Source organism: Calonectris borealis, chromosome Z, assembly GCF_964195595.1.
Source record: "Calonectris borealis chromosome Z, bCalBor7.hap1.2, whole genome shotgun sequence".
NCBI classification, from domain to species: domain Eukaryota; kingdom Metazoa; phylum Chordata; class Aves; order Procellariiformes; family Procellariidae; genus Calonectris; species Calonectris borealis.
This window is the reverse complement of record NC_134352.1, coordinates 31,655,606-31,681,716: the sequence shown is the minus strand read 5'-3', so window position 1 is coordinate 31,681,716 and position 26,111 is coordinate 31,655,606. Positions and strand designations below refer to the sequence as shown.

The 26,111-nt window shown below is 41.5% G+C and overlaps 2 protein-coding genes across 4 annotated transcripts; both read right to left on the bottom strand.

Moving 5' to 3' along the window:
* Positions 1-1,683: 1,683 nt before the first annotated feature.
* On the bottom strand, positions 1,684-4,617 carry ATP5ME (ATP synthase membrane subunit e). 2 transcript variants are annotated; one of them, XM_075137716.1, is made up of 4 exons: positions 4,053-4,617; positions 3,801-3,855; positions 3,386-3,484; positions 1,684-1,823 (listed from the first exon to the last, which is right to left on the bottom strand). In XM_075137716.1, the coding sequence occupies exons 1-4, from the start codon at positions 4,086-4,088 to the stop codon at positions 1,798-1,800; spliced, it is 216 nt and encodes a 71-aa protein (XP_074993817.1). In that variant the 5' UTR covers positions 4,089-4,617; the 3' UTR covers positions 1,684-1,797. The 2 variants fall into 2 exon arrangements, with proteins under 2 accessions (XP_074993817.1, XP_074993816.1); XM_075137715.1 differs by having other exon boundaries at positions 3,386-3,502; positions 4,053-4,182.
* A 3,424-nt stretch (positions 4,618-8,041) lies between these two features.
* Positions 8,042-21,837, bottom strand: TMEM175 (transmembrane protein 175). Of its 2 annotated transcripts, XM_075137713.1 has the most exons (10): positions 21,642-21,837; positions 21,016-21,054; positions 19,784-19,881; positions 17,693-17,744; positions 16,382-16,417; positions 15,088-15,171; positions 14,264-14,428; positions 12,859-12,937; positions 10,929-11,070; positions 8,042-10,369 (listed from the first exon to the last, which is right to left on the bottom strand). In XM_075137713.1, exons 1-10 carry the CDS (start codon positions 21,810-21,812, stop codon positions 9,706-9,708), a joined length of 1,530 nt encoding a protein of 509 aa, XP_074993814.1. In that variant the 5' UTR covers positions 21,813-21,837; the 3' UTR covers positions 8,042-9,705. The 2 variants fall into 2 exon arrangements, with proteins under 2 accessions (XP_074993814.1, XP_074993815.1); XM_075137714.1 differs by lacking the exon at positions 14,264-14,428.
* Between the last annotated feature and the right edge of the window lie 4,274 nt (positions 21,838-26,111).

The window sequence follows — 26,111 nt, the reverse complement described above, 5'->3', positions numbered from 1 at the left end:
TGAAACTCCCCCCTCTGGCACACTCCACACTTTAACAAGGTGGGACAGTAGGAGCAGGTGAAGAGGAGCACATTTAGCCCTCTGGAGAGCAGCAGGCCACAGCTGTTCTAGCAACTGGGTTCAGCTCCAGCAACCCAAAGATAAGAGCACTACCAACCTCTACAGCCAGCCCTTAACGGAACAGCAGTAAAGGTATTTCAGCTTGAAGTAAATAAGCATCTTGTCATAATCACATTTTGCTCAAGCACTGAGTCGCAGCTGAATCCCAAGTGTTGAGTTTCAGTGGTATTTCAGTAGCACTTATTTCACATAACCACCATTTGACAGCTTACAGACTAGCACCACAGACATGGGCTGCGCACTAGTGCTTTAAAAAAAAAAAAGGTGTTTTCTGGCAATTCAGATCTAATTTACAGCTCCTGAAAATAAGAGGCTTTTGGAAGAATATTGGCTTTTAAGTATGCAATGCATCCTATTATCCTGAGAGATCAGGATATGATGCATTATTTCTATTTTACAGGAATAGAATTTTAAACTAATTGGCAGTCTAGATCTTCACTTTCATTAGCATTACCTAATCGTTTCAATATCATGAGGTATACATTCACGCCAAGAAGTAACTAAAAACCCAATCATGACATGTAGCTGATTTTCCTGATCGTTTCTCCTTGAAAATATCCCATCTTAATGCCTTTTCCCAGTTTCAATTCAAATCCAATTTTTTTTTATTTCATTTCCCTATACTCCATAGGACTGCTTTCTTTTATTAGATGACACTGTGCACTGGTAGTTACGGATTTATTTCTTCCAAAGCATAATCTAGAAGAGACTGGATGTTTATTAAGAGCAATTAGTTTAATAAAACAATGTTTCCTGAAAGATTGCTATCACTTAGAAAGATTTAGATCTGAAATCACTGCTTCAGGTGTCTAATCTGCAATGTCAGAAAAAGGAAGCTAGCCATTGTCCAAGTAAGAAACCAGATCCCCTGAATCTCCGAAAGAGTTACTAGTATTATTTACAGTAAGAAGAACAATAACACAATCTACAGGGACAGGCTTTTCACCTTCTTCTGGGACATCTGAGGTCTGTACAGCTGAGGAGGTGCCTCAGCAGATTACATGCTGAAAGCAGACTTAATGTCACATTAAAGGCCACTAATTTTTTAAATGCCAACTCACCTGCATAGCTAGTCACTTCTTAGAAAAGAGACAGGCTACAATTTGACTGTAACTTGTTCTTAGTTTTGGGGAACAACATTTGACCATTTGTTAAATCTGAAAAGGTATGTGCTTAGAAACATCTGACTAGTGAGTCAGCACTAATTCCTCAGATCTCAGCATGGCTTGGCAAGTCACAATCAAATTGGACTGCACTGTCAAATGCAAGAATTGTGCAATAATCCACTGTGATAATGAAGCTGAAAAAAGATGACAGCAACTCCCCGGACAAGCCATTTAATAAATAGGGTCGCGCAGCCAGTGCCATGCCAGCCTCCCCCACCTGCCCATATATATTTAATTGTATTTATTTTCTGATCACAAACATTACCTATGAGTAACAGAGGTAGTGACCGGCTGTGCTGGAGGAATACAACAGGGTGTTTCAGCCGCAGCAATAGCCTGTCACATTCTATAAGTAATTCTGCTGCTGTTCTGTGCACATCAGTCAAAAAATACCAACTGAAGTGTTGTATCAACTTTATTGATAGAATAGCATGCGGAGTCCACCAACCACTGAACAGTTCAGAGCCTAGCCATGTATTTCCACGTGTGAAATTAAGATCCAATCTTTTGTTCATTTCAGTATGGACTCTTCACTTGCTAGAAGGGAAGAAAAAACAAACATAGTTAGGACTACTAGTCGCTCCCATGCAGCACTAAAATATGCAAAGCATTAGTGGGATCAAAGGCTACCTTTAAGTACGCAATTTCTTTCTAGCCAGTTTTTATGATTCCTGCTGCTTCTTATTCAAGAGAAGTGTATTTCAATGCTTAGGGGTAAAGACACTTTTTTGGCTTACTCATTAGTAAATGACAGTTTCCTGAACTGACAATTCAAAGAAGCCCAGAAAAAGCTATCATTACAGATAAGTCCAGTTATCCGTCTTTAAAGAACAATCTTCAACAACTGCATTGCACTGAATGAAGTTTTAACAATTGCTTTTCTAACTGGAAAACCACACCAAAACCTTGGGAAAGCAGACTGGTCATCTGTGTGCCACTTTTAAACAGATTAAACATTCTAAAGAAATAATCACAGAATTCCATTATTAAGTGGAGTAGCAACACCGCAGTACAACCTCTATCTCCAAAAATACAAAAAGTTTCAGCTAAAGTAGAAAACATCCAAAAGACCCATTTATTTAGTCCATGACCAATACAGACTATATATTTAAGACGGTAAACAGCTGTGCAAAATAGCTTTATCTCTAGTAAGCAATACGATTCACCAACTTGCATATTTGATTTTATGTATGCACAGTTCATTTAACTTTACAGGGTTTTGTTCAACCTTACTCTTGTTCAGGACAATGCAAACGTCACTATTTCCCAGGGAAATAGTTACTGTGTAGCTGCACCAAGAACAGCTTGAGTTATTAATCAATTTTCTTAAAGTTCTTCTTAACTGTAAGTCCACCTAAAAAAAACCTAGGTGAATTCAAGCTAGAGAGCACACTCCTCTGTAAGGTGGGGAGGGGGAGGAATCTTCTGTTAGAAATGCACAGGGGACCCAAGAAATAATCCTAAGGACGAGGGAAAGCCTGCTGCAGCAGGAATGCTATAGGGTGGAAGTGAATGAGAAAAAAGCAGCAGTACTAATCCCCACTGATCACCTTCAGCATATTCTCTTCACACGAGAGATACAACAAATGAAGCTGACCTCTAACGCTACGCTAGCGATACTACTTAAAAGTTTGAGTTGCAATTACAAGCAGTTGCCTAAGACTTCTGGTTTAGATCATTAGTCACATTTGCGAGATTTCTGTACTGCATGGAGAAAAGGGATCATAGCTTTGCTGCATTCAGCTGAATAAGGGACATCTCAGAACAGTTCCAGTTACTCCTCACAGAATAACCAGCAGCTTTTAGCAGTTTGTTTTCTCAGTGGAAATTCAGATAGCCATTTAACAAGTCCTGTTTGGCTGCAGTAGTGTTTTTAACTCCTCCTCTACTGATGCTTACATTTTGAAGAGCTTGTCAAATAGTAGCATTATTCACCCTTCACATAATCCTAACCACTGCTCCATAGATCCACATGGATCTGCAGCTCACTGGCTGTAAGCCTAAATTTCTCCGAAAAACACTGCAGTAAAACAGCAGTCCACCTGCAAGCCAGTGTGGGCGCTTTGGCACGGGATGCGTAAACTAAATTGAGGGACTACCTTCTGCAAGCTCTTTTGCAATCCGCTCAAGTTCTTCACGTTTCTTTTTCTCTTCAGCCTCTATTCTTCTCTCTTCTTCAGCAATAGGCTTTAGGTAGTCTGTCATTAACACATTTGCTTTAAAACACGATTTCTAGAACCCGGCACAAAGCTCTGCACCTGTTAGCTCACCCAAAAAGGAAGGAAAAACAGATTCGCTGGCACAAAGGCACATCTCATACGAATCTGTGCCTTCAAACCAGTAAGAGCCCGTCTCGGAGGGGCACCTCGGCACGGCCTAGGCAGCTCCCGCTGCGGCGGGGAGGAGGGAAATGGCGGCCGGGGCCGCGGCTGCGCGGCCCGCACCGGCCGCCTCAAGGTGCCCTTGCGGGCTGCGCGGGGGAGGGGGAGAGGCGGCCCGGGGCGCTGCACTCACCGTATCGCTTCTTGCCGTAGATCATCCCCACCAGCAGGGCCGAGTACCGGGTGAACTGCAGGAGGCAGAGATAAGGACGCGCCCTTCGCTCAGCTCACACGCACCGCACCGCACCGCCGGGCCGGGCCCGGCCTGGCCCGCGCCGCCAGGCCCGGCCCGCCCGCCCCGTCGAGGCGGCCACCACCCGCCCCCCCGCCCCGCAGCGTGGCGGGACGCCCACGCGGCGCCGGGGGAGCCGCCCGCCGCCCTCACCTTGATGAGCGGCGAGACCTGCACCGGCGGGATCATCCTGGCGGCGGTGCGCGGCGGCCGGAAGTGACGCCTGTAGAGCGGCGGCGGGGCGGAAGGAGGGGAGAGCTCCGCCCGCCGGTGGGCGGGGCTACCCGAAAGACGTCGAGCGACGCGCGCTGTGTGACGTGTTTTGACCGTCAGCGCCAGATTGCAGGGCCTGGTCAGACGTCATCCAGCAGTGACGAGCCTCGCGTCACAAAGTGGACCGTGCTCGTTCTCCCGTGACGGATGGAAAATGGATATAATTACTAAACTCTCTGGCAGCTAATTGGCTGGGCTATTCTCTGCTAATCAAGCCACAGGTAATTGAAAGGCTTTCACTAAAAGAGGACTGGAATGTTTTTCTCCTCAGGGAGCCTGCGGGAAGATCCTCAGTATCCCATTCATCCGTCGCATCATGACGTTTTTTTAATTATTGTTGTATGTCCTGCATCAGTAAGACCCGAAAGTGCTTTCTTGTATGGAATGTATGTAACCTATCACTTTTTTTTTTACATTTCTTTTTTTTTTACTTACTTTCAGTAGCAAGAACTCTGAGGGACACGTGGAGCACTACAAATGAGAGGTTACTGCTGGGTGACATCACTTTAGTTCCAAACGCCAGTACCAGTCGTTAATGTCACAGTAATTCACCACAAAGCTCAATGCCAAGTCAGTAACAAGCCAGTGAAGTTACTAGTGGCACAATGATTGCCTATTCAGCCACTTCTGCCCAATCCACGTCCCGATGAGAATTTTAACATCCTTAAATGCCCGACAGTGGCATGATTTTAGTTGCAAACCTCCCAAACACAAAGCCACAGCAGCACAACTAGGAGCCTTTATGCTGATCTGCGAAGAGAACACACGCTGGCTTGGAGAGCGGCACTTGCAGAACTAGAACCCAGGCTGGCATTTCTCCAGATGCTAGTATACCAGTTTTAAAAGCAAATAAGTCAAGTTAGATCATATATTGGACAGAAGTGTTTTTCAACTTACTACTACAAAGAAAAAAGTTGCAAACTGTGATGGTCTTGAATTACGTATTTTGAAATACAGCTAACTTTAATCAGCCATCTAACCAGCCTTTTCTGTGTACCATCAGCCTGAAACGCTTTCTGATGACCCAGGCTAACAAATTCAGTGCTGACTTGGTTTTGTCATTCACATGAATGTGGGTGCTAAATACAAATTACTGCTCAAAAAGGAAATAAGTCCCATATGTTAAAAGTTCCAGACTCCTAAGACAGGGTCAGAACAAAGAAGCATGTTTTACATCTTGCTAAAAAAGTCAATTCTACAGAAGGAGTATGTCAGTAACAGCAGAGTCTGCTCTTTAGCCAGTGCCTTTATGAATGAGCACTAACTCGTTTTTTGAGCTTCTGCTTTGCAGAAGTGCTTTCCTGAGTTACTGATTGAGCTTGATTTATTCCAAACATCAAAATGCTCCATTTTGTAATGACTGAGCAATTAATTGAATGACATCCCTATGCTGGATGTTTAAACAGAAAGCACTAAAGCTCTGAGGAAAATCACTACTGCTCTTCATTTCTTTTGGTGATACACAGATAGAACAGATGTTCTGGTCTTCCCCTACTGATGCAGCACGCAACTTGGACTACAATTTGTGATGCTACACCGTCACACATGGTGAAGAAAAAGGAGTAAATGCACCATGTAGTTACCTGCAATAAGATCCCAAATTACAAGCATTAGAAGAGATCTGTGTGTTTTCTTCTTACCACAAAAACATTTATCTTTGTGCCCCATTCAATAGTAGCAAACAAATAGATCACAGTTACCTGACGCTGTCCTGAATAACCCCACAGGTTACCAAGCTGAAGGCTGCAAACCAAGTTCCTACAGTGAATTTAAGCTTTGCACACTACTGTCAAGTACCCTCACACTGAAAAATCAAACTAAGCAAGTCCAAAATTCCTGGTGACTGACTTTATTTTACTGAAAAATCCAATTGCAAGAACTGCTCTTGGTTTACCAGATGCCAAACAATAGCTTTGACTGTGTCTGCTCCAAACTTACATGGAAGTTTGAGTCATCATAAGAAACAGCTTCCTGATAACTTGTAGGAGAATTATTTGCACTAACTCAGTCATTTTCAAATATAGTGGAAAAAAGTCATTAACCATTTACAATGTTTACAGCGATTAAACACAAATCCTGCCTCTGCAAAGAACTCCAGCTCTTTTAAAGTAAATTAAGAGCTCTGTACGCTCAACATTATTCTGAAGATTCCAAACTGGAACTGCATCCTTCAGCAGTCTTTTAACAGAAATTTTCAGCTAGCACTATTGGTTATGGAAGGCAGAGATGACAGTGCTGCGAGTGGCTGTTATCATCGTTTAATGTCTTGAATAGATTAATCTTGAATATGAATCCATTAAGAAGGCCAAACGGCCTGAACAAACAAAACAGCCATCATTGTGGAATCACAATTGTGAACTGAGAGACAATGGACTTCTCAAATCCCTCCTGTGCATGACCACATTTTGTCCAACCTGACCTATTCACTTTAGGAGGCAGTTGTTCCTGACTGGCAGCACCAGTACCACAGGCAAAAAATTTCAGTGTCATCAGAAGGGAAGTTCTACTGCAATGTTTTACTGCAATTTTACTTCTTCGCTTTCAGGAGACTTTGTATCATTAGAACTATTATTCTGACAAAGGCGGCCAGCAGCCTCCTGGACTTATGAATGAGTGCCACTGGCAGGTCAAGGGAAGCGACTGGTGAGAGCACACCCAGCACGGTGTCCAGCTCTGCCCTCCTCAGTACAGGAGAGACGTGGACATGGTAAGGTGAGTCCACCAAAGGGCAATGGAGATGACGCAGGACTGGAGCATCTCTCATTCTCAGGAGACACTGAGAGCTGGGACTCTGCAGCCTGCAAGAGAAGGATCAGGGGAGATCTTATCAATGTTTATGAATACCTGACGGGGAGGAGCAAAGACTCTTCTCAGTGATGCCCAGTGACAGGATGAGAAGCAATGGGCACAAACTGAAATATAGGAAATTCCTTTTAAATGGAAGAGAAAAGAAAAAGAATCCCTTTTTTTCACTCTAAGGGTGACTAGACACTCAAACAGGTTGACCGGCTGAGCAGCTGCGATGTCTCCATCTGTGCAGATGCTCGAAGTCTGACTGGACACAGTCCCTAGCAACCAGCTCTAGCTGACCCTGTTTTAAACAGGAGGGCTGGACTACAGAGTCTCCAGAGCTCCCTTCCAACCTCATCCATTCTGGGATTCTTATAATCATTACAAGTGTTTCACTTTTGTTTTTCTAGAGACAAAGACCTGTGGTCATTAGTAATTCTGTAAAGAACAGCTAGTTACAGTTAGATTTGGGAATGTTATTTCTAGTTGAGAATCACACAATTCAAATTAATGCCTCGTTTTGAAATGCAGTTTGTTTCTCCAGAACTTACCAAAACTATCAGTATGATCCTAAACCAACTCTGTTTATACAAAAACTCAGGTCAAGTTTGCCCTCAAGTTTAGGTTCTGAGATATTACTAAATTTGGTTTGAATAATGGTATCTTGACAACAAGCAAAAAAAAATTGTTCTTTCTGCAGAACATATTACTTACTTGCAAGTGGGGTAAAAAAAAACAGGAAAAATGCATTAGTTAGCCAATACAGTTCCTTGTAGTATTTAGACATTGCAATTCACTGCTCTTCAAAGCATTCCTGTAAACATTGTAATGAAACTCTTTGGTCAGATTCAGTTTCTGGTCTCATTTTCTTCCAAGTACCAACGGAAGTAAAACCAACGTTTCTTTACATCACATTAAAAACTTTGGGTGTTTCTCAACAAATCACAAAATGGTTGAGGCTAGAAGGGACCTTGATGATTTTGAAGAAGAAAAAAAAAAAAAAGATGTCCAACATATATTTTATTTGTGGGCATCAGGTTTAAGTTTCACCTGCAGAGCAGAAATACAGGGCTAGAAGCTTTGTGTTTTCAGTCATTGAAATTTATTACAAATACACATATTCACTGATTATTATGTGCCTGCTGCACATTAGAAACAAAACCATATAGAACAAAAAGTGCTCTTATTAAATACCAGAAAATCCCTGCAATACACAACACAATGCAGAATCCTACTGGAAGTCATTTAACTTCAACCAGGTATAAAACCCCTTGAATACCTGAACATACTCTCACATGAAGTACCTAATACTAACAATTACATATTGGTTCCAAGGTGCTTCAAACCAAAAGCACAAGTGCTTTCAAGATTGATCTCAACTGAAACGAGAGATCTGAATTTGTTTTCACTAACAATTGTTCCAGGCATACTTCGCCACAGTCTTTTTAAACTTTTTTTAAGAGGAACAACTAAATCCCTCAAATGCCTTTAAATATGGCATTAAAGTTATCAGGCACTAAGACAAGTCAAGATACAAACTAATGGCTCTGCCAAGAAGAAATGTAAACGCTTCCAGGGCAGCCAGAGGCTAGATGACTTTGCCCATTCCTTCTGTACAGCTCTCTGCAGGGTAATGTTTGATAGGCATAAAGCTTATCAAACTGCATGTAAGTGTAAAAAAATTCAACATGCCATGGACTGGAACTTCTATAGGGTTAGTTTCTTTTGTTGTCTTCCTGAGACTCAGAAATCTGTGGGATCCCTCAGTTAGCCTCTACTTAGGGAAAAACTCAACTCCCTTACCTGATGGGAAACTCTTATACGTGGCAGGAAAGCCTCATACTCTCTCTGAATATGACATCTTGCCTTCAGAATAACAGAAGGATATTCCTTTCAGCAGGCATGAAAACAGACACAAAAAGCCTGAGAAATCCAAACCTTTCACTTCAGATGAGCAGCCACTGAAAACAAATTTACCTCTAGTCCCACACCTCTTCGAATCTCTTCCCTGGAAGATATCAAAGCTAGTTCAACCCTTGGATACATAGCCACATGAATCCTCATTTGTTAAATACATCCTTTTTTAAAAGAACAGGTATGTCTAAAGAACTTGTGTTCAGGTAGCCTGGAAGACTGCATATGGGTCACAATTGCAACTCCCATCTAAACTCACGCTCAGAGCCACTCAAACACAAGTAGTTTTGAAAATGCTATCACAAGTTTGTGACTATGCAGAATGGACATTGTAACCGTTAAAGAAAAAACAAAAAAAAGGGGCACCAGCAACCTGTATGCATAAACGTTCTGCACCACCCAGAAATCTAGAGGTCTCCATGTCTTCCAGGCCTCACTCTGTATCTTGCAGCAGCACAACCAGCTTCTATACCTGTGTTTGGCTGCCATAATGATGGCCACGTGTCAGAAAAAAGGGCATTTTGCTGGGCATCTGTTTGTGCACCTCTTAATCGTTCATCACTGCAGTTACGTGTCAAGCAGCATTTTTTTCAAAAGGGCAGCTCTAAAGGAAGGGGAACATGCTTTTCTTTGTATCCCCTATTTACCCAATTTTTTCAATTACAGGTTTTGGAGAAAGGGTCTCAAGGATGACCAGCTAAAACTTAAACATGCCCCAGTTATGGCCAGCGCAGGCTTTGTTTTAGATCAATATAATCCACACATCAAGATAATGTGAGTTAGAAGAACTGACGTTAATGTTATAACTTCACATGCACTGCACAGAAATTTAGGACAGTGTTTCAGTAGGAGACAAACATGCCTCTTCTTCTTCTAACAATACAACTTTCCGTCTGGAGAGAGACATCACGGACTTTATAACAGTTAAAGAAATTCTAACAAAAATGCGCAAGGCAAGAAAAGCAAATGGGATTATAATCTGCATAAGATGGAAAATTTCTGTGCTAAATTCACTTAACAAGCATGTTAGAAAGAAGGCCCCAAGGCTGACACAAGGGTAGAGAGCCAGCTTGGCAAACATGAAGGCATGCTCCTTGCCACCATACCTAGCAAAAGCATGCAAAGTTTCCCCTTCATGGAGGAGGGCTGTAGTCCATATTGCAAACTGAAATATGCTGGCAAAGAAAGTGATAACACAGCTGACCTGAATGGCTTCTATTTCATTGTGAGACTTCTCTGCAAATTCACTGGTCAGCTGGTAAGCTAGCGGAAGCCCACCAACGAAAGCCAATGAAAGTATGTTAAGCAGTCCCATTAATCGTGTAGCTTTTGTTACATAAAGGAAAAGTGAGTGATGGACAAACCACAGGAGACCAATTGTTACAAATGAGCCAAAGTAGGCAAGGTAGTTTGGCCCATATTGACTTAAAGCTTCAAGAAGGCTGCCATGGAATTTCTCCTCAACTTCTCTGGGATCAGGGACGTTATCTTCACTGTGGAGAGAAAACTCACTTTACTTTGCATATTACTGTTATAAAATCACACCTGGAGCAACACTGAACTATGTTGCTTTACTCTGAGCAAGTAGGGAACAACAGGCATCCACTTTGTAGCTCTCTAATTTGTAACTTAAAAACAGCATTTCAAATAACAGCTCTGCAAATAAATGGGATCTGAAAGGAAGTCTGAAAGTAAGTTGGCATTCCTTTAGGTTAATGTAATAAAGTTGCCACAGTGACTAAAAAGCTTTTGTTGATAAAATCCTTTCATCTGAAAACATGACTAAGCAAAAAGGAAGCTTTGTTCTTCAAGACTCCCCACCCCAACATATATTAAATAGACTGATGATCACTACAGCTGAAACGTGGGCGTTAGAAATATCTTTTGCTTGTGTTCTGTATCTTTCCAGAAAACCATACTTAAGGTAACCACTGCAGGTTTTAGAAGTCAAAGACAGTGTTTGGTTAATTTTATTTCCTCAAATATTACACATAGACAAAAGTTAATGTATATTTAATAACATAATGTGTAAGAGGCAACACAAAGCCTTACCATATATCCAAAATGAGCAGGGTTGCTACAATAGCATAGACTCCATCACTGAATGCTTCTACCCGTTCCTTACTCAGAGGCTCACTGAGGTAAAAAGCGAAGGTTTCTAAGATATGGTGTGCCTCCTCTTCATCTCTCTGACCTGGAAACAAATCCAGATGTTTACTAATGAAAGACAAAATCAGGTAGTATAAAACAAGGTAGTTCAACAACCTACTGTGACCTCCCTTTCTCTTTCTCCCCACCTGCCAAAATCTTTCTGTAGAAAGAAGGGTGCAGTTCATCCACACAGGTCAGTCACTCCACTTTTTTCGGCAGCTGTGCCTCTCCCTGAAGTTCATGTTGCTTTTGGGACAACAAGTGCTTCAGGGACAAAAAAGCCTTGTCCTTTAAACTGGAAATGGCAGACCATTTCCATCAAGTGAATAATGATTCAAAGCTGTAATTGAACAAAACACTTGAGCTAAACAAATCAGATGCTGTGCCTCGTGATGCCCTAACAGCTGCGGGTCCTCTAAGACAGCGTAGAGAACTTATACTGCATGGCAGAAAAAACTCACTGGAGCATGGGGGGCTGCACTGGGACATCAAATGGCCTGCTTTAAAATACATCTAGTCTTTGGTCAAAAGGTGGGGCTCTGGAGCTTTTATAGGAAAGGTCAAACACATCCCTAAAGACTGGACTCTGAACTGCCCAGCTAGCCAAGCTGCACCACTTCAGGAGTATAGATTGGACGAAGAAAAGCTTATAGCTTCCAGAGGAGGTAAGGAGACAAACTGAATGAAAAGCAAGTGTAATCACAACTCAGTCAATAGAGCAGTAACTTATGTCAGCCACCTGATGGGGCGAGACGTACACAGACATGACCTGACTGCAAACCGCAGGGCCCCTGTCGCAGCAGGCACAGGCAATATTTGCACATGTTTATTCTCAGGCTCTGAGAGTCTGGGTGCAGCCATTTCACTGCATTTCTGCTTCTCTGTCTAGTATTGCTACCACATGGGGGAGTCAGAAGTATGTTCCCATTTGCAGTGTACACAGACGGACGTGTACTAGGCTGAACAGCAGCAGCAGAAGCACAAAGGTGTTATTCTTCTGACTCACCTCATGAGTACCAATTCCATAGACATAATCTTTGGAAAAAAACAAAGTGGTTTTGTAGTCAGTTTATATTGCTCTCAAAGAGGGACACTCCACCTTCTGGATGAGTAGGTTGCACGATACCAACCTTCTCCTTTACTTTGGCACTGGCAACCTCCTTCTCAGCAGAGTTTAAGAGCAGCTCTGGCTGTTGGTGTGGTTGTGCAATTGTTAGTGCTGACACAAGGGGGGCAGAAAGACCATAAGCAAGGAGCATGAGGGAAGGAAGCATGGATTTTTGCTGACTTAATCCATGTGTGAAGGCATGCCTTTAGACCACAGCAGTTAGATTAATGAGATGTAACACCATAAACAGTTAATTACCCTGAAAAAATTCGATTTATAGGTGCTCTGCTTGCCAGTTTGAAAATGTGGAACCATACAGTATTGCTGGGAAGAAAGTGATACAGGCATAGAGCTTGCTTCCTATATTCTTCAGTCCCCATGCTCCCTTTCTAGGAGGGAAAAGGGATAGATGGCCTGCAGCCATCATTCATGTACTTGTGTATGTGTGCATGCATGTGCATATTCAGGACAAACCAGAGAGGTTTTGCACTTAGAAATGATCTTTGAATGTGTTCTACCTTACACAAATCTAGTCACAAATTAAGGGAAACCAGGGAACGAGGGAGAAATTGTTTACAAGCACAGCAATAAACCCCAAAATCACTATGTTCCAAGACAGAAAATGGAAGTAGGACTAAAATTACTTCACTCCAGCCTGTTTGGATAACATGTTGACAACCTAATAACATATCAGAACGTACTCCTATGAATATTGTTACTCACCAACAATCTTGATTTTACACCATGTAATGAATCGAGTGAGATGGGGAAAAACGATTACGAGCCCAAGAAGTACATAAGACTATGGAGAGGAAAATGAACACAGTTTAAATTTAGTTATCAAAATACAAATTACCTTCCAAGTTTAATATAAACTATTACTCTCAATCTTTAGGTATAATCACATTGAGAAAAACAAATCTTGACTTTATGACATGGAAAAGGCTCACCTGAAATGCACATGCACCTCCTGAATATTGCATGTGCAACCTAATACTGCTTTTTGACAGCTAATTTAGTACCAGTAATGAAGCAACCTAAAACAAGAAAGGCGATAATTCTGCTAACAAAAATGCAGCAATGACGTCTTTGGAAGTTGGAGAACTATCCTTATGGGTCCTTTCCAACTTGAGATATTCGATGATTCTATGATTCTACTACTTGTGTACCAGAGACACCTCAGTGGATCGTAAGTGCTTCACAGGCTTTGCATAGGTCTAAGCAAAAGAGCAACTTGGAGACTAATTTCACTGTTACTAATATTAAAAGAAAATACACTAGTGAACAAGGTGAGGGAGAAGAGGGAAGTAAGGATGTAAGAGGAAAACATATTTTCAGCTAAAATTAGGCCTTTTCACGTTTGGACTCATTACTGTCCCTTTTATCAACAGCAACCTGATTCCTCCCAAATTTGGGGATTATTTAAACTCTGCTAATTCCCATGGAATCTTTCTCAAAACTCAGTTAAATGCACCTTTTCCTAAAGAACAAGACAGAGGAAAGGAAGTTCAGGATACATCCAAAAACTAGATTTCAGTTCCAAGTGGAGGTTTTGAGAAGAATAAAAGCTATTAGTAAGTAGGAGCAACTCGCTGCCATTTGATAAAGATGGCAGAGAAAAAGGCTGTGTAAGAGCAGCCCTTAGCCAAAAACATTTGTTTTGAGATGCAGGTTGGCCAACTGGTCTGCTTATTCTATTTGCTCTCACACCCTGAGTTAGTGCAGCAATTATATTAACTTGTCTTCAGTTTGTGCAATATGATGTTTATTTCATGTAACCTTCCACATTATCTCACCTACTTATGATGAGCAAGATGCTAAGTTACAGTTCAGAAGACCTGCTTCTAATTAAGAGAAGCATTAAAAAAAATCAGGCAGAGCAAGTAAAGCACATATTGTAGCAGAGTATTCTTTCAAAACGATCAAAACTCATGGATCACGTTACGGATTGGTATCTGTGAACTGAACAGCTTCAATGCAAAATAGCAGCCATGATTACACCACCACAGAACTGACAACTGAGAAAGTCTGCATATTTAACATGGACATCATTATTTTAACACACAGTCCTAAATACAACTAATATAAACTGCTGCATCAAAGTTTTCAGTTAACTGGGAGAACTTACCAAAGGAATAAAGAAAAAAGAAAAGATGGCTGCTAAAAAGCATAAAACCGGTCCTCTTAGGATAATCTTTAAGATATGATGTTTATAGAAATTCTGATTTTCAGACACCTGTATCTGTTGATTCAGTAAGTGTGGGTGACAGAATCCATACACTACTATTACAGCCTGCAAGGAGAAAAGCATTACTGAAGTTATTACGTACAAGTATATGCAGTATATTTTCAAATATAAAACTGTAAAACTATAAATCAATAAATTCCAAAACACTTTCAACCTTATTCTTTACTGTCACATGGATAGCTGGTCTTAGAAACTCTGAGATTTCACAATACACTGCATGTCAGGATTTTAGTCTCGTCTGCAGAGCTTGTCATGACCATGGATCTTACATGAAGAGGAATGAAGACCTCCACAATAAGGAACAGAAAGCGACAAGGCACTGCACCAGGAGAAAACCAGTGCTATGAGGCTGAAAGCCCATGTTCACCCAGACATCACTGCACAGCTCAGTAAGAACCTCAGCAGGAAAAGTCAACTGCTATTTCCCCAGGGCATTTTTAAAGAGTGGGATAGGAATTACTATTCTGTGGACTTTGAGATCAGCTGATTTAGTTGCATAAATCAGCTTCACAGGACAGTGGCAATGCAAACTTTCATCTTGTATACAGATACTGTATTATCACAACAGGCACAACTTTGAACCAGAATGCTATACAAACAAAAAAGACATTTAGCAACTTATACCCATAGTTGAGAAACGCAATTTTAGTTCTACCCAAGAAAATCTATTTAAAATTGAAAATGTAAATGAATAGCTCCAATACCTGTATAAGGCCAATGACAACAGCACAGACACTGAACAGGAAAATGCCAAAAGGTACCTCTGGAAAGGAGGCCATTAAGGAAAACTAGAAAAAAATGCAACTAGATCAAATCTTTAATTAAGAAGTAACGTAGGAATAACAGTAGAGAAACGGAAGCACTCTTCATTTCAATACTAAAACTCAAAAACCTAAACAATACTGTGCATTTCAACGTAATTCCACTAAATGCAATTTCTAGCCACAAATACATGCAGGCATCCCAACAAAGGGCATCTGGAGAGATGGCTTTGCTCTCACGTTGATACCGCAAAACCTTAACCTCTCTGACACTATGCCTCCATAATAACTACAGACTGGCTTATAGTTGAGCATAGAGTTTAACAGTGCTTTCAGTGGACAAGATGTTCATAGCTGTGAAAATTCTTGATATTAGGACACCTTTTTGAATCTTTTAGTTTCTCTACCTCCGTGACTCCCAGTTGTATTAATTTCTGCAGCTTCATTAGGCAGGGGGAAAAAAAAGTAGGGTAACATTGGCAACTTTCCAAGAATTATTTCAGCTTCAAGGCAAAGAAGTATGTGCTCTTGCTGATAGAGATCGTTTTACTGACCAGAGCCTTATTCTTTGCAGACTATTATATAACACAGATATATCCACAGAGAAACAGGTGCCTGTCATACAAATCTGTTCTACACATACAATAGAAGTCAAGATGCATTTTAAGCAACTGTTTTGTTCTGCTAATATGGCATTCAGTTGCAAATATTCTTGCTAGGGCTAAAGGTCATCTGACCAGAAATTGTGCAGAACATCAAATTTGCAGATTTGAAGAATGAATGATTGGCTGCCAGAATTAATCTTGCCGAGTAAGTAAAAGTGATACCAAAAACTTTGTCTAGATTACAAAAGGAAAATGTTCTGTTATCTAAAGAGGAATTTGAAACACAGATTTAGTTCCCTTATAAAATCCAAAATTTTCATTAGGCAACTTTCACATTTTTCAATACAGCTGCTTTTTTGGAAGAAATCATGGGAAACTATGACCTTCCATGATTATAATTTTTCTTCAAGAATACCCATTTTCTGCCAGGTCTATAACACGCAATAATTGAAAGTTATAACATGTCCTCATGAATTTTAAAAAAGTAAGCCTTAACTATTACAACGGCTTCAGGGTTTATACTATAATAACACTTTCATGGGTTTCTGAATCCTTTGGTAAAGTCCTTCCAAATAAATAAAGAAAAAAACCCTGTAATGTAAACATATGCCAGATTTTAGAAAAGTACTTACTGTGTACGGCAAGAAAGTTATGATCATCATACAAGCCTAAAAAAGAAAAAAGCATACTGAAACATTAGATAAAATACAAAGCAAGCAATCCCCTCATTAAAGATGTGTCCAGAAAAAGCAACACAAACAGATCAAATGATTGTGCTGCATCACAAAAAAACCCATATTTCTGAAGTTGCTGAGCTTTGACTGTAACAAATGGCTAGTTCTGTACACATCTTCCGTGTTTGCTACCCAAACTGTACAAGCTTATTTTAGAAAAGACTACAGTTTTGTTACCAATACCATGGGTAAAAGTCTTGCTATGATTCTTAACAGGCTTCTTTCTAAAGTAGCAATGCCAAAAGTACCACACCTCCTAAAGATGTGTTTCTGATTTGTCAAAAACATTAATCTCCGATCACAAACATTTCATATATAAAAAAGCCAAATTAAAACGAACACCTCAAGCACAAAGAAATACATTGCTTTGAAAGCTATATTAGATAAGAATTACATGCCTTAAGCTAGTCCTCTAACATAATTTCCTGTAGTCTTATCTCATGGAGTTTAAACTCAGTATTTTTATTAACAAAATTAAATTAACTGTTTGGTTGCACAATGTCAGAGAACAGAATTTTAAACAATATAGTAAAATACAAAGCTCTAGCTGAAAGCAAGAATATGTTCACCATTTCAGCATCCCAATACAACTATTAGTAACCAAGATATTACACAGGGTGGCTCACTAAAAAATACTCAAATAAATGAAGAATTTTTAAGAGATAAGATTTAGGAAAGTGTAAAGCTCAAAACACTGATTCAGAGATTGGTCTCTCAGTGGTAGTGTTTGAAAAAGCATATAATCCTCTATTTTAAATAAGCTTCAGAATGAATTTCTGAGCAACTTAAAACAGAGAAATGACTGAAAATATAACTGTAATTCAAACCTACCACTAAGATTTTTTGCCACAAAAGACATAGTGTTCCATTTTCTTAAGCTTGGAGGACAGATACTTCAGCTGGACACAGATCAACAGAGTCAAAAGCGTTTGCCATAGGTGCCTCTTCAGTTCCCTTAGATGAACTTCAGACTAACCTATTGCAGAGCTTCTTTTGGCTTACAGTAAAACATGTGCAAGTTAAAAGCAAGTTAGTTATCAATCAGCCACTTTGACAAGGAGGAATTCAAGCTCTTTTTCTTTTCCTGACTTGGAAATTTGGCAGCGTTACGCTATTTAAATTAGAAATTTTTGAATATATAGATACAGACTTAAGAAAAAGTGACCTGTACCTGCTAGTTAAGCATCGAGCATGTCTGACAAGACTCACCAGATTTAGAAGAGCGAGGACATCATCTATTAGCTGTATCACTTGAAACAACCTGTCAAGGCAAGGCAAGATATCATGAACAAGCCAGCTCCCAAAATGTGTTTTACAACACTGTATACAAATTGTATGTTTGTGATATTGTAGGGGAATCTGATTTCCTTTGCTCCAGGACATATACAAGTAGTCCAGGTGCTACCAAAACTCATTAGCTCAAACATGGAAGTAATTTGTTAGAAAAATTTGAAAAGCGAGATATGAACAGTCAAGTTCAATCATGAAGCAGTTATTAAGAACCTCATTTCTATTTGAACGACAAGTGGCATATGATGTAGCAAACTGGCTTTTTTCCTCCCTACTCTATCCTTCCTCTACATCTGAAATTATATATTTACTCTGAAGTAAATTTCACCATTGTGAAGAGCCAATTCATTTGTGAAGAAATGATCCAGATGTCAGTTTTCACCCATCGAGCCACATACCAAAAACCTAACAAGGCAGTGAGCTACAAATGGATATCATTCCTTGAAAGATGGAAGATATGGGGGTAATTCGGGAACAGGAGCTGATGACGATTCTCTGGATGACTTGCCACTTCACTGTAGGATGAAATAGGATGAAATGCAGCCAAGTCACAGGGCAGGCCACTGGTCTGCTTTCTCCCACAGCAGTTTTGTCCCTGAACAGCTCTTATCTTTTGCCGCCTGACGCACCTGGGAGAGGACAGCCAGCAAACTGCTAGTGAGCTGCACAAAGCTTTTGAGCCACAGGACAACTATCATTGGTAGTTAGCTGTCAATTAATCACCTATTTACTTAAACACAGGCAAAGCCCAGAACTAGCTGGAGACTGACAGCCTGTGCTCACTGCTCAAGCAAATGCTTCTGAAGCATGAACCAAGGCAGACTTTCACCAGCAGGCACTGTTCACTGCTCACCCAAGAACATGAACAAGTCCATTTGATACTCTGATGCCAAAATAAAAATACAGGCACCAGACTGACTTTCAGCTTGTCAGACGAAGCAATGCTGTGTAGGGATCTGAGCCCTGCAGTAGCACTGCACATATCTTCCAGAGCAGATTCAGATTCCATCCAGAGTCTCATATTTTTCTTTGTCTCACATGCCATTGTGAAGAGTTATTATTCTGATTTTCTCTGAGTTTTATTTGAGAGAACAGAGGCAAGTTCGTGCTGTTAGGGCCAGAATATTTTCAGAACTTTAAGGCTTAAAATTATTTCTCCTGAAGATACAGCATAGTTATTATTACGCAAAGCAAATAAGTTTTTCTTCCAACTGCCCTACACCTTGTTAATGAAATTCCTGATCCACAGAAGTGTCACTTAGAATCAATAGAACCAATCACCCTCCACAAAACCCTAAGCTATTCAAAGACTATGCCTCAGCATTTACTTACGCAAGCAAAGAAAAGCAATGTGATAAAAGCACTGATGTGAAGTATCGGCTTCAAGTACGGAATTACAGGTTGCACACCTCTATTAGAATACAGTCAATCCACTTACTTAAGGAAAGAGTATAGTAACATTCGTAAATTTCAAAATTCAAACAAAAACTGCCCTGCTTCCAGAACGATGCCTGCATGTAAATTTCTTTTTAACTACCAAGACACAGGCAGATGGCAGTGTCCACAACCCTACAAAATGCAGCATCTGCATGCAACGTTACAATTGATTTGTGAGAAGCACTGCTGAGGACTGAGAGAGACAAGTTTTAGGCCAGTTTAGGCAACTATATCAGTTGCTCTATTTGTGTAGCACACAAGCTACAAAGTCATACTTTTTTCAGCATAATTAGAAGTTTAATTCCGTCTAGAATATGAAGTAAAATGAAGAAAACTCTAATTTAAAAGATATATAATGCTTGTTTTTCTCTGTATCACTGTGTCAGTGGCTTAAGAGTACAGTTATTCACTGCTTAAGGTAGCATTTCTTTACAATGAATTTTTTATATTATCCAACAAAAGACAATTCAGAAATATATCAGCAAGACAGAAATGTATCAGACACATGGTTACCTCCTGTCCTTTTAAACAATAATTTTTCTTTAACTTTGGAGTTAAACGCTGTGTTCCTACCTTACATGAGCTGCCCATGCCACTGTGACTATTAAGAAGGTCATCAAGTAGACTGCAATTTTTGCTAGCAGAAGTTGCTGAACACTTTCACCTAGTTTCTGAAACAGGAAGTGACACCCAGAGACAGAGAAAGGAAAGAAAAAGTTAAATGTTACATTGTGAAATTATTAGCAATATCTGCAAATGAGGAAGGACATGCAGTCATGTAACAGATTTTTTGAAAATGCCTGCCAAGAATGCAGTTCTCTTCCAACAGTCTTTTTGCTATCATGCAGAAGAACTGGTTTATTAGACACTTTTAAGTATGCTGAAATGTGTAGTTAGTGGCATATGATGTACCGACACATCTCTTCAATCTGTAAAAAGGCTTCCCAATGCTCTTGTGATTCATTTATGCACTCTCTCATCACTGTTACTGTGATAATGTATTTCAGGGGAGGGCGGGCCACAAAACACATCTTCTATTTTCTTAGCACTGACTTCTGGAGTAGAAGCATCACACAGATTCTCATCTGATGATCGTTAACAATGAGAAAGGGAAGGGCTTAACCACAGCAAACTTTGCATGTAGTGCCACAATGCCTTAAATACACTAATGTGGCATATTTGCTACGTTATGGATCATACTTGAGTTTCCTGAACTAAATGAGACAAAATATTTGTGTCTAGGTCTGTTTTTAAAAGTAGAAAAATAAATTCTCATTAAAAAAAAAAAACTGTAAACTTTCTCAAATGATTAATTTATGTTTCCTAACATTCCTGTTTCTTTCAGAATTAGTTTATTTTCTGTAGTCTTCTTCCACCTTTGCTTATTCTGATTACATTTGTTATTAATCTGATTTTAAAACCAGCATTCAGCTTGCACTATATAAGTGGCTTCTCTAGGTGATGATGTATTACCAAAAAGAGCACATGCTTTCTGAAAGATGTTTTGGTCAGATGGGCAATTCATTTTTCAGACAAAAGTAACTGGATAAAATCTATGGCCTACAATATAAAAGCTTGTTCAGGCTTTATGTCACAATTTCTGCAGATTACACAGATCTTCAGTATTTAAGTTTTTCACCCCAAGTTCAACAGCTCCTCCCCCTAGGGGAAATTTTTGTTGGCTTTAATGTTACTTAATGGTTTGGGCTTTTTGAAAGTCTGGTACTCGAAGTGAAGTGGGGGTGCTAAATTAGGATGTTACATGCAAGGACTCGAGAAACAACAAAAGAGAAGACATATGATACCTGATCAGGATGTATTTTTGTGTGAGCCACAGGCAAAATCTGAAATAACAAAACCTTATTAGTTCTTTTCCTTATTGAGAGCTTTATTAAAATCCAAAAAAACTTCAGGTGGCCGCAAATACTCCTGGATCATATAGCTACTAACAGCCTGCAGCTCTGGAAGACAGAACCACTTTTTGGCCGCACAGGGACAACGGTGTACCCCCACCCACAACCGTGCGCTGCTGCCCGGGGATGGCCCGCCGCGCCCGCCGGCACGGGGCTCCCAGGCTGCGGGGTCGGCGCCGGCATTTCGCAGTAGCACTGCAGGAACGGGGCTGGGGGGAGCAGGCGAAGGCGGCTCCTCGGAAGCGCCGGGCTGGGGGGCAGCTCGCCAGGCAGACAAGCGCGCGGACAGGGGACGGGCGCAACCAGCAGAGCCCGGGACAAGCGGCGGCTGCTCGCGGTTCTTCCCTCACGCCGCCCGACGGCGGACCCCGGGCCTGGCCACCCTGCCGGGCCTCCCCGCGGCGTCAGCCCGCCCCCATCCCCGCCAGCCCGCCGCCGCCGCCGGCCCGGGTTCCGCGGCGGAGCCGGGTCGGGCAGGCCCCACGCCGCGGCTGGGCCGGGCGGGGCCGGGCGCTCACCATCACGGTGGCGATGATGGAGAGCAGCGCGTCGCTGTAGGCCAGCAGTCGGTGCGACGTCTGCGTGCTGCTCCCCAGGTCCAGCTCCAGCCCCCGGCTGCGCACCGGTACCGGCTCGGCTTCCGCCGGCCCGCCGACGGGGCCCGGCGCCGCGGCCCGCGGAGCCGACATGGCCCCGCTGCGCTCCGCCTGCGGCGCCGGCGGCCGTTGGGCGGGGCGGGGGCGGTGCTCCCCCTCCCCCGGCCGCGGCCCTCTGTGAGGAGGCAGCCGGCGGCTTCCTGGTGAGGGGCGGCCTCAGAGGGTCTGAGAGGTGGAGGGCTGACTTGTGCTGCTGTTGGAAGTAACTAAATACGTATGAACTAAGGGTGATTTTCCTTACATCTGGGAATGCCTGTGTTGGTGCCTTGAAATCTTAAAGTTGATGGCTGATACATACGATGTGAGTTTGGTGGGCTCCGGTGGAAGGAATAGTGTTATAAATCATGTGTTGCTGTGTTACGCGCTGCCAAAGCTCGTTACAGCTCATGTATATACACCAAAGATTACACTTACCAGAGGCAGATGTGTCTGCAGATTCTCAGCTTTGTTTATAAATCATATTTTAAAATCCGAATCTGAATTCCAAAGTAACTTCCTTTCCCTCTGGTTTTTGTTTTGTTTTGTTTTGTTTTTTACCAGCCTCACTGACCTCACCCCATCACTTCAAACCATTTGGCGTTGGTTTTATGTGCCGCCTTCTGTCCGTCGGAGCTGTGAACTGGAGGCTTTTGGTTTATGTTCAGGTTTTTATTCTGTTGGCATGTCCAGTTCATACCATAATGATAGTCTATGTGGAATATATAAGGGTTATAGTTTCTAGTCAAGTTGTGCTCTAACTGAAGCGATTCAAACACTGTTACAAAGTGGTTTTATTGCAGAGAAATATTTGCATTTTTAAAGTCTTTTGCTGTAACTGAAAGAGAAGGGTCTTCAAAGGAAACATACCTGAATTTTTGACAGATTTTTGTCTGGCAGTGTCTTTGTCATCATAAACTTTGTATTTTCCGTTTCTAGAAAGCCTATTCACTAAATAATGGATTTCATACGACAAATCGAGAGAAGAAGCCAAGAATTCAAATTTCATGTGACAAACTCTAATTGCAGAGAGCAAAAATGCACTTTGATGGGGTGAAAATGTTCTAGGTTTGGACAAGTTCCAATCTGAAAATACGTTGAGAATGCAGTTTAATTCATAAACAGTTGGCTTAGCTTACTGACGGGAATTAGATATCCAAGATGTTCTAGACTGAAAAACATCACGATACTGCATTGTTGTAGTACAGGATGCTGCCTCCAGTAAACAGTAACCAATCTTTATCGGTTGATACAGTTCCTGTATCAACTGAAGTTCAGAGGCCAGATCAGAAATACACAGCTGAGTATGTACTACAGATTCGTATGAATTTGTAATAGACTTTTGGGAAGGAAGAGTCCAGCAGATATGCTAGAACTGCTGTGGAAATCTCTGAAATTCATAAATAGGAATTGGAAATAATACAATACGATATAGTTAATAGTTGGAAGAACCTGTGGAAATCACTCAGCTGTGCCTCAGATTCTATTCAAGAGAGGTGTTTCTACATCTGGTGGAAGTCAGCTCTTAAACCAGTTGGGGTCTGCAGGGAAGTGGGTGGATGCTGTAGACCTGCCTGTACGCCAGAACCCATCAGCCAGAGAGTGTGATATGCCTGAAACTGCGAGTAGTCTTCCTGGAAAGAAGAATGTGAGAAAAGCCAGGAATCTTGGCTGCACTCAGAAGCAAGAAGAGGCCAGAGAAGACAGCTAAAAAGCTGAAGGCCTCAGCTGGAAAAAAGCAGCAGCCAAGTAGCTTTTTAACAGGTGTGGGGACACTCTCGTCAGGCACTAGCAATGGGCCTGAGCAAAGAACGGGCTGGGAAATCCCCTTCAAGATCTTGGTGGAGTGCCAGAAACGAGTCCAGAGGGAATGGCCTGAATACATTTGCCCATAAGAAGAGCATTTGTTCTTCAGAAGTTTCCTGAGGCAGGTACGTGAATAAACAGCATTTTCATTTGGGGCTGACGTGAGTGGTCTGAGCTGGAATGCACATTGTTGAACTGATTACAGACACAAGAGCCACTTCAACTGTGAGATCTCAGAACTTGATCTCTTTTCATAAGCAAGTTGAACTGAAGTATTGTATAGATGATGAGAGAAAATAGAACTGCAGCAAAAATAAATTTGTAAAACAAAAAGGGGCAAAGCTTTGGCTGAAATACTGAATTGGTGTGCCAAATATAAGCAGAATATGTATGCATGGACTTCAGTTGAGACAGGTACAGTTCTGTGGCTCCAACAGTAACTTTTTCATGAGGTCCTGGGATGCAGAGCAATATTGAAAGTTCAGCTGCTGAAGCAATCCCATTTTTAAAAGGTCTTCCGGTTCATGTCTCCATGTTCCATAGCAGCTTTCTGAATCTGGTGACACTGATGGTGTTTTTTACACTTGGTCAAGAAACATCAGCAAAAGAGGCGAAGGAAAACATGACTCTTAAGAAGCAATTGATATTCCTCGAACAAATTCAACAGTTATAGGTGAGTCTTCGCTGGGACAGATGCCTTGTAAAACACAACCCCACTGTCACAGTTTAGTTGCAGGGAATTTGACTTAATTTATTGCCAATTAACAAACTTTTAATTACCCATTCTAGTATTGAAAAATAAAGAAGACAAAAGATCACTTAGGGGAAATACTCCAGCTTCCCTCTGGACACCTCTCCTCGCCGTTTCTTGGCTTCAGTCCCTTGGATGAGGCGATGGGGAGCACGAGATTGGGCTAAGCGTGTTGTGATTGCTTTTCTTTTGCTCCTCCATGCTTCTGTCTCCACTTCTCTGGCATGGGCTCCTCCACCGTCTGCAGACCCCTCAGAGGCGTACCTGTGTCTTCTTTTGTGTGTCTGCCCCTGTGTGGGTATCTCTCTGCTCTAGTCCTGCTCAGGTAACTTTTCTCGTGCCTCCTTTTTCTCCAGTGTCCTCCTGTCTTCACGTTTCTCCTACCCTGGTACTTCTCCCTCTGCTTTGCTGTCTCTTGGCCCTGTTTTTTTAGCTTCTCACTTACAAAGGTTGACTGTTCTTTGTATTGTCTTTTTTTTTTTTTTGCTTTTACATTCAAGGCTGGGGTTGAGGTATATGTATACCCTACATTATAAAACATGCTGAGGAGCATATGTTGAATGACAGTGGTGTGTAAGACACAATGTAAAGCACAAGTATTTTAGAATGCAGAATAATATGAGTTCGTGGTGGAGGAGACTGAAATTCTGCATATGAATGTTTTTCTATGCTTTGTATGAAGTGTCGTATGGAACATGTAACGAGCTCAAAGAGTATCTATTACACAGAATTGAAATACCTCCAGGCACACAGATCTCTGTACGACTAGTTTAATTTTGTGTTGTATCATAATAAATTCTGAAGCTAAAGAAAGGCAATGAAATAGATGAGTTAATGGATTTCATAGGGCACTTCTGATAATCATTAACTGTGGTTTGAAGTCTTCCTCTTTATTCCTGTCCTTCACACACACTTAAGCAATTGTTGTCCTCTGAGAACTGGTGTTTTTTGGTGTTATGTGCTGAAAACTTCTGTTCTTAGGATTAAAAAAAAAAAAAAAAAGGCAAAACCAAAAGGGGTGCAGATGGTCTCTTTCCTCCAACCAAATCACCTCTTCATGTATACTCTGCGGAGTGGTGGTTTTCACTGAGGGTGACTGGCCTGTTGCAGCACACTAGCTACCACTTGAGTTACCACAGTCAGGCAGTGGCTTCTCCAGTCATTCTTGCAGCTGAAATACAATTTTGCTTTATTTTTTGAGGGCTAGCTTTGACTCATTTGTCTAAGTGCTTTGCCTTCATTACTGCTTTTATTACCTCATATACCTCACTACTGGGAAGTGTCCTGAAGGGAAGGCACGCTGCTTCCTAGCAGCGAAGACTTCTTTGCAGAATGAACACACATCTCTTGCGAGATGTTTGCTGGTGGCCTGGTAGGGGATGTGGTTTGCTTGTGATGGCCCATAGTAAAGCCTTCAGTTGTAGCTGAAGTTGTACCTACATCTCAATACCACCCTTGTTACTGTTTAACATGCTTAGATTACGGAGAAACATTTTCAGAAATGACTACTGATTTAGAGAAGCTGAGCTCAAAACATAATGTATTGCAGCAGTGTAGAGCTGCTCAGCAGGGCAAGGATTTTTAAGACCAGACGCACCTGCTGTCGTTCCTAGGTAGCTTTGCGACAGTGTGCTGTACGCAGGTGCTCCAGTGTGCTGTTGCACTGCGTTCTGAAATAAGCCAAAGGCAAACAGTGCTTCCAAAGGGGCAGCACTTCTTTGCTTGGCTCAGATACTTGAGTCCAGCTGTTTCCTACTATTATCTCTTCATCAAGGCAAATGGTAGGAGAAAAGGGGTCT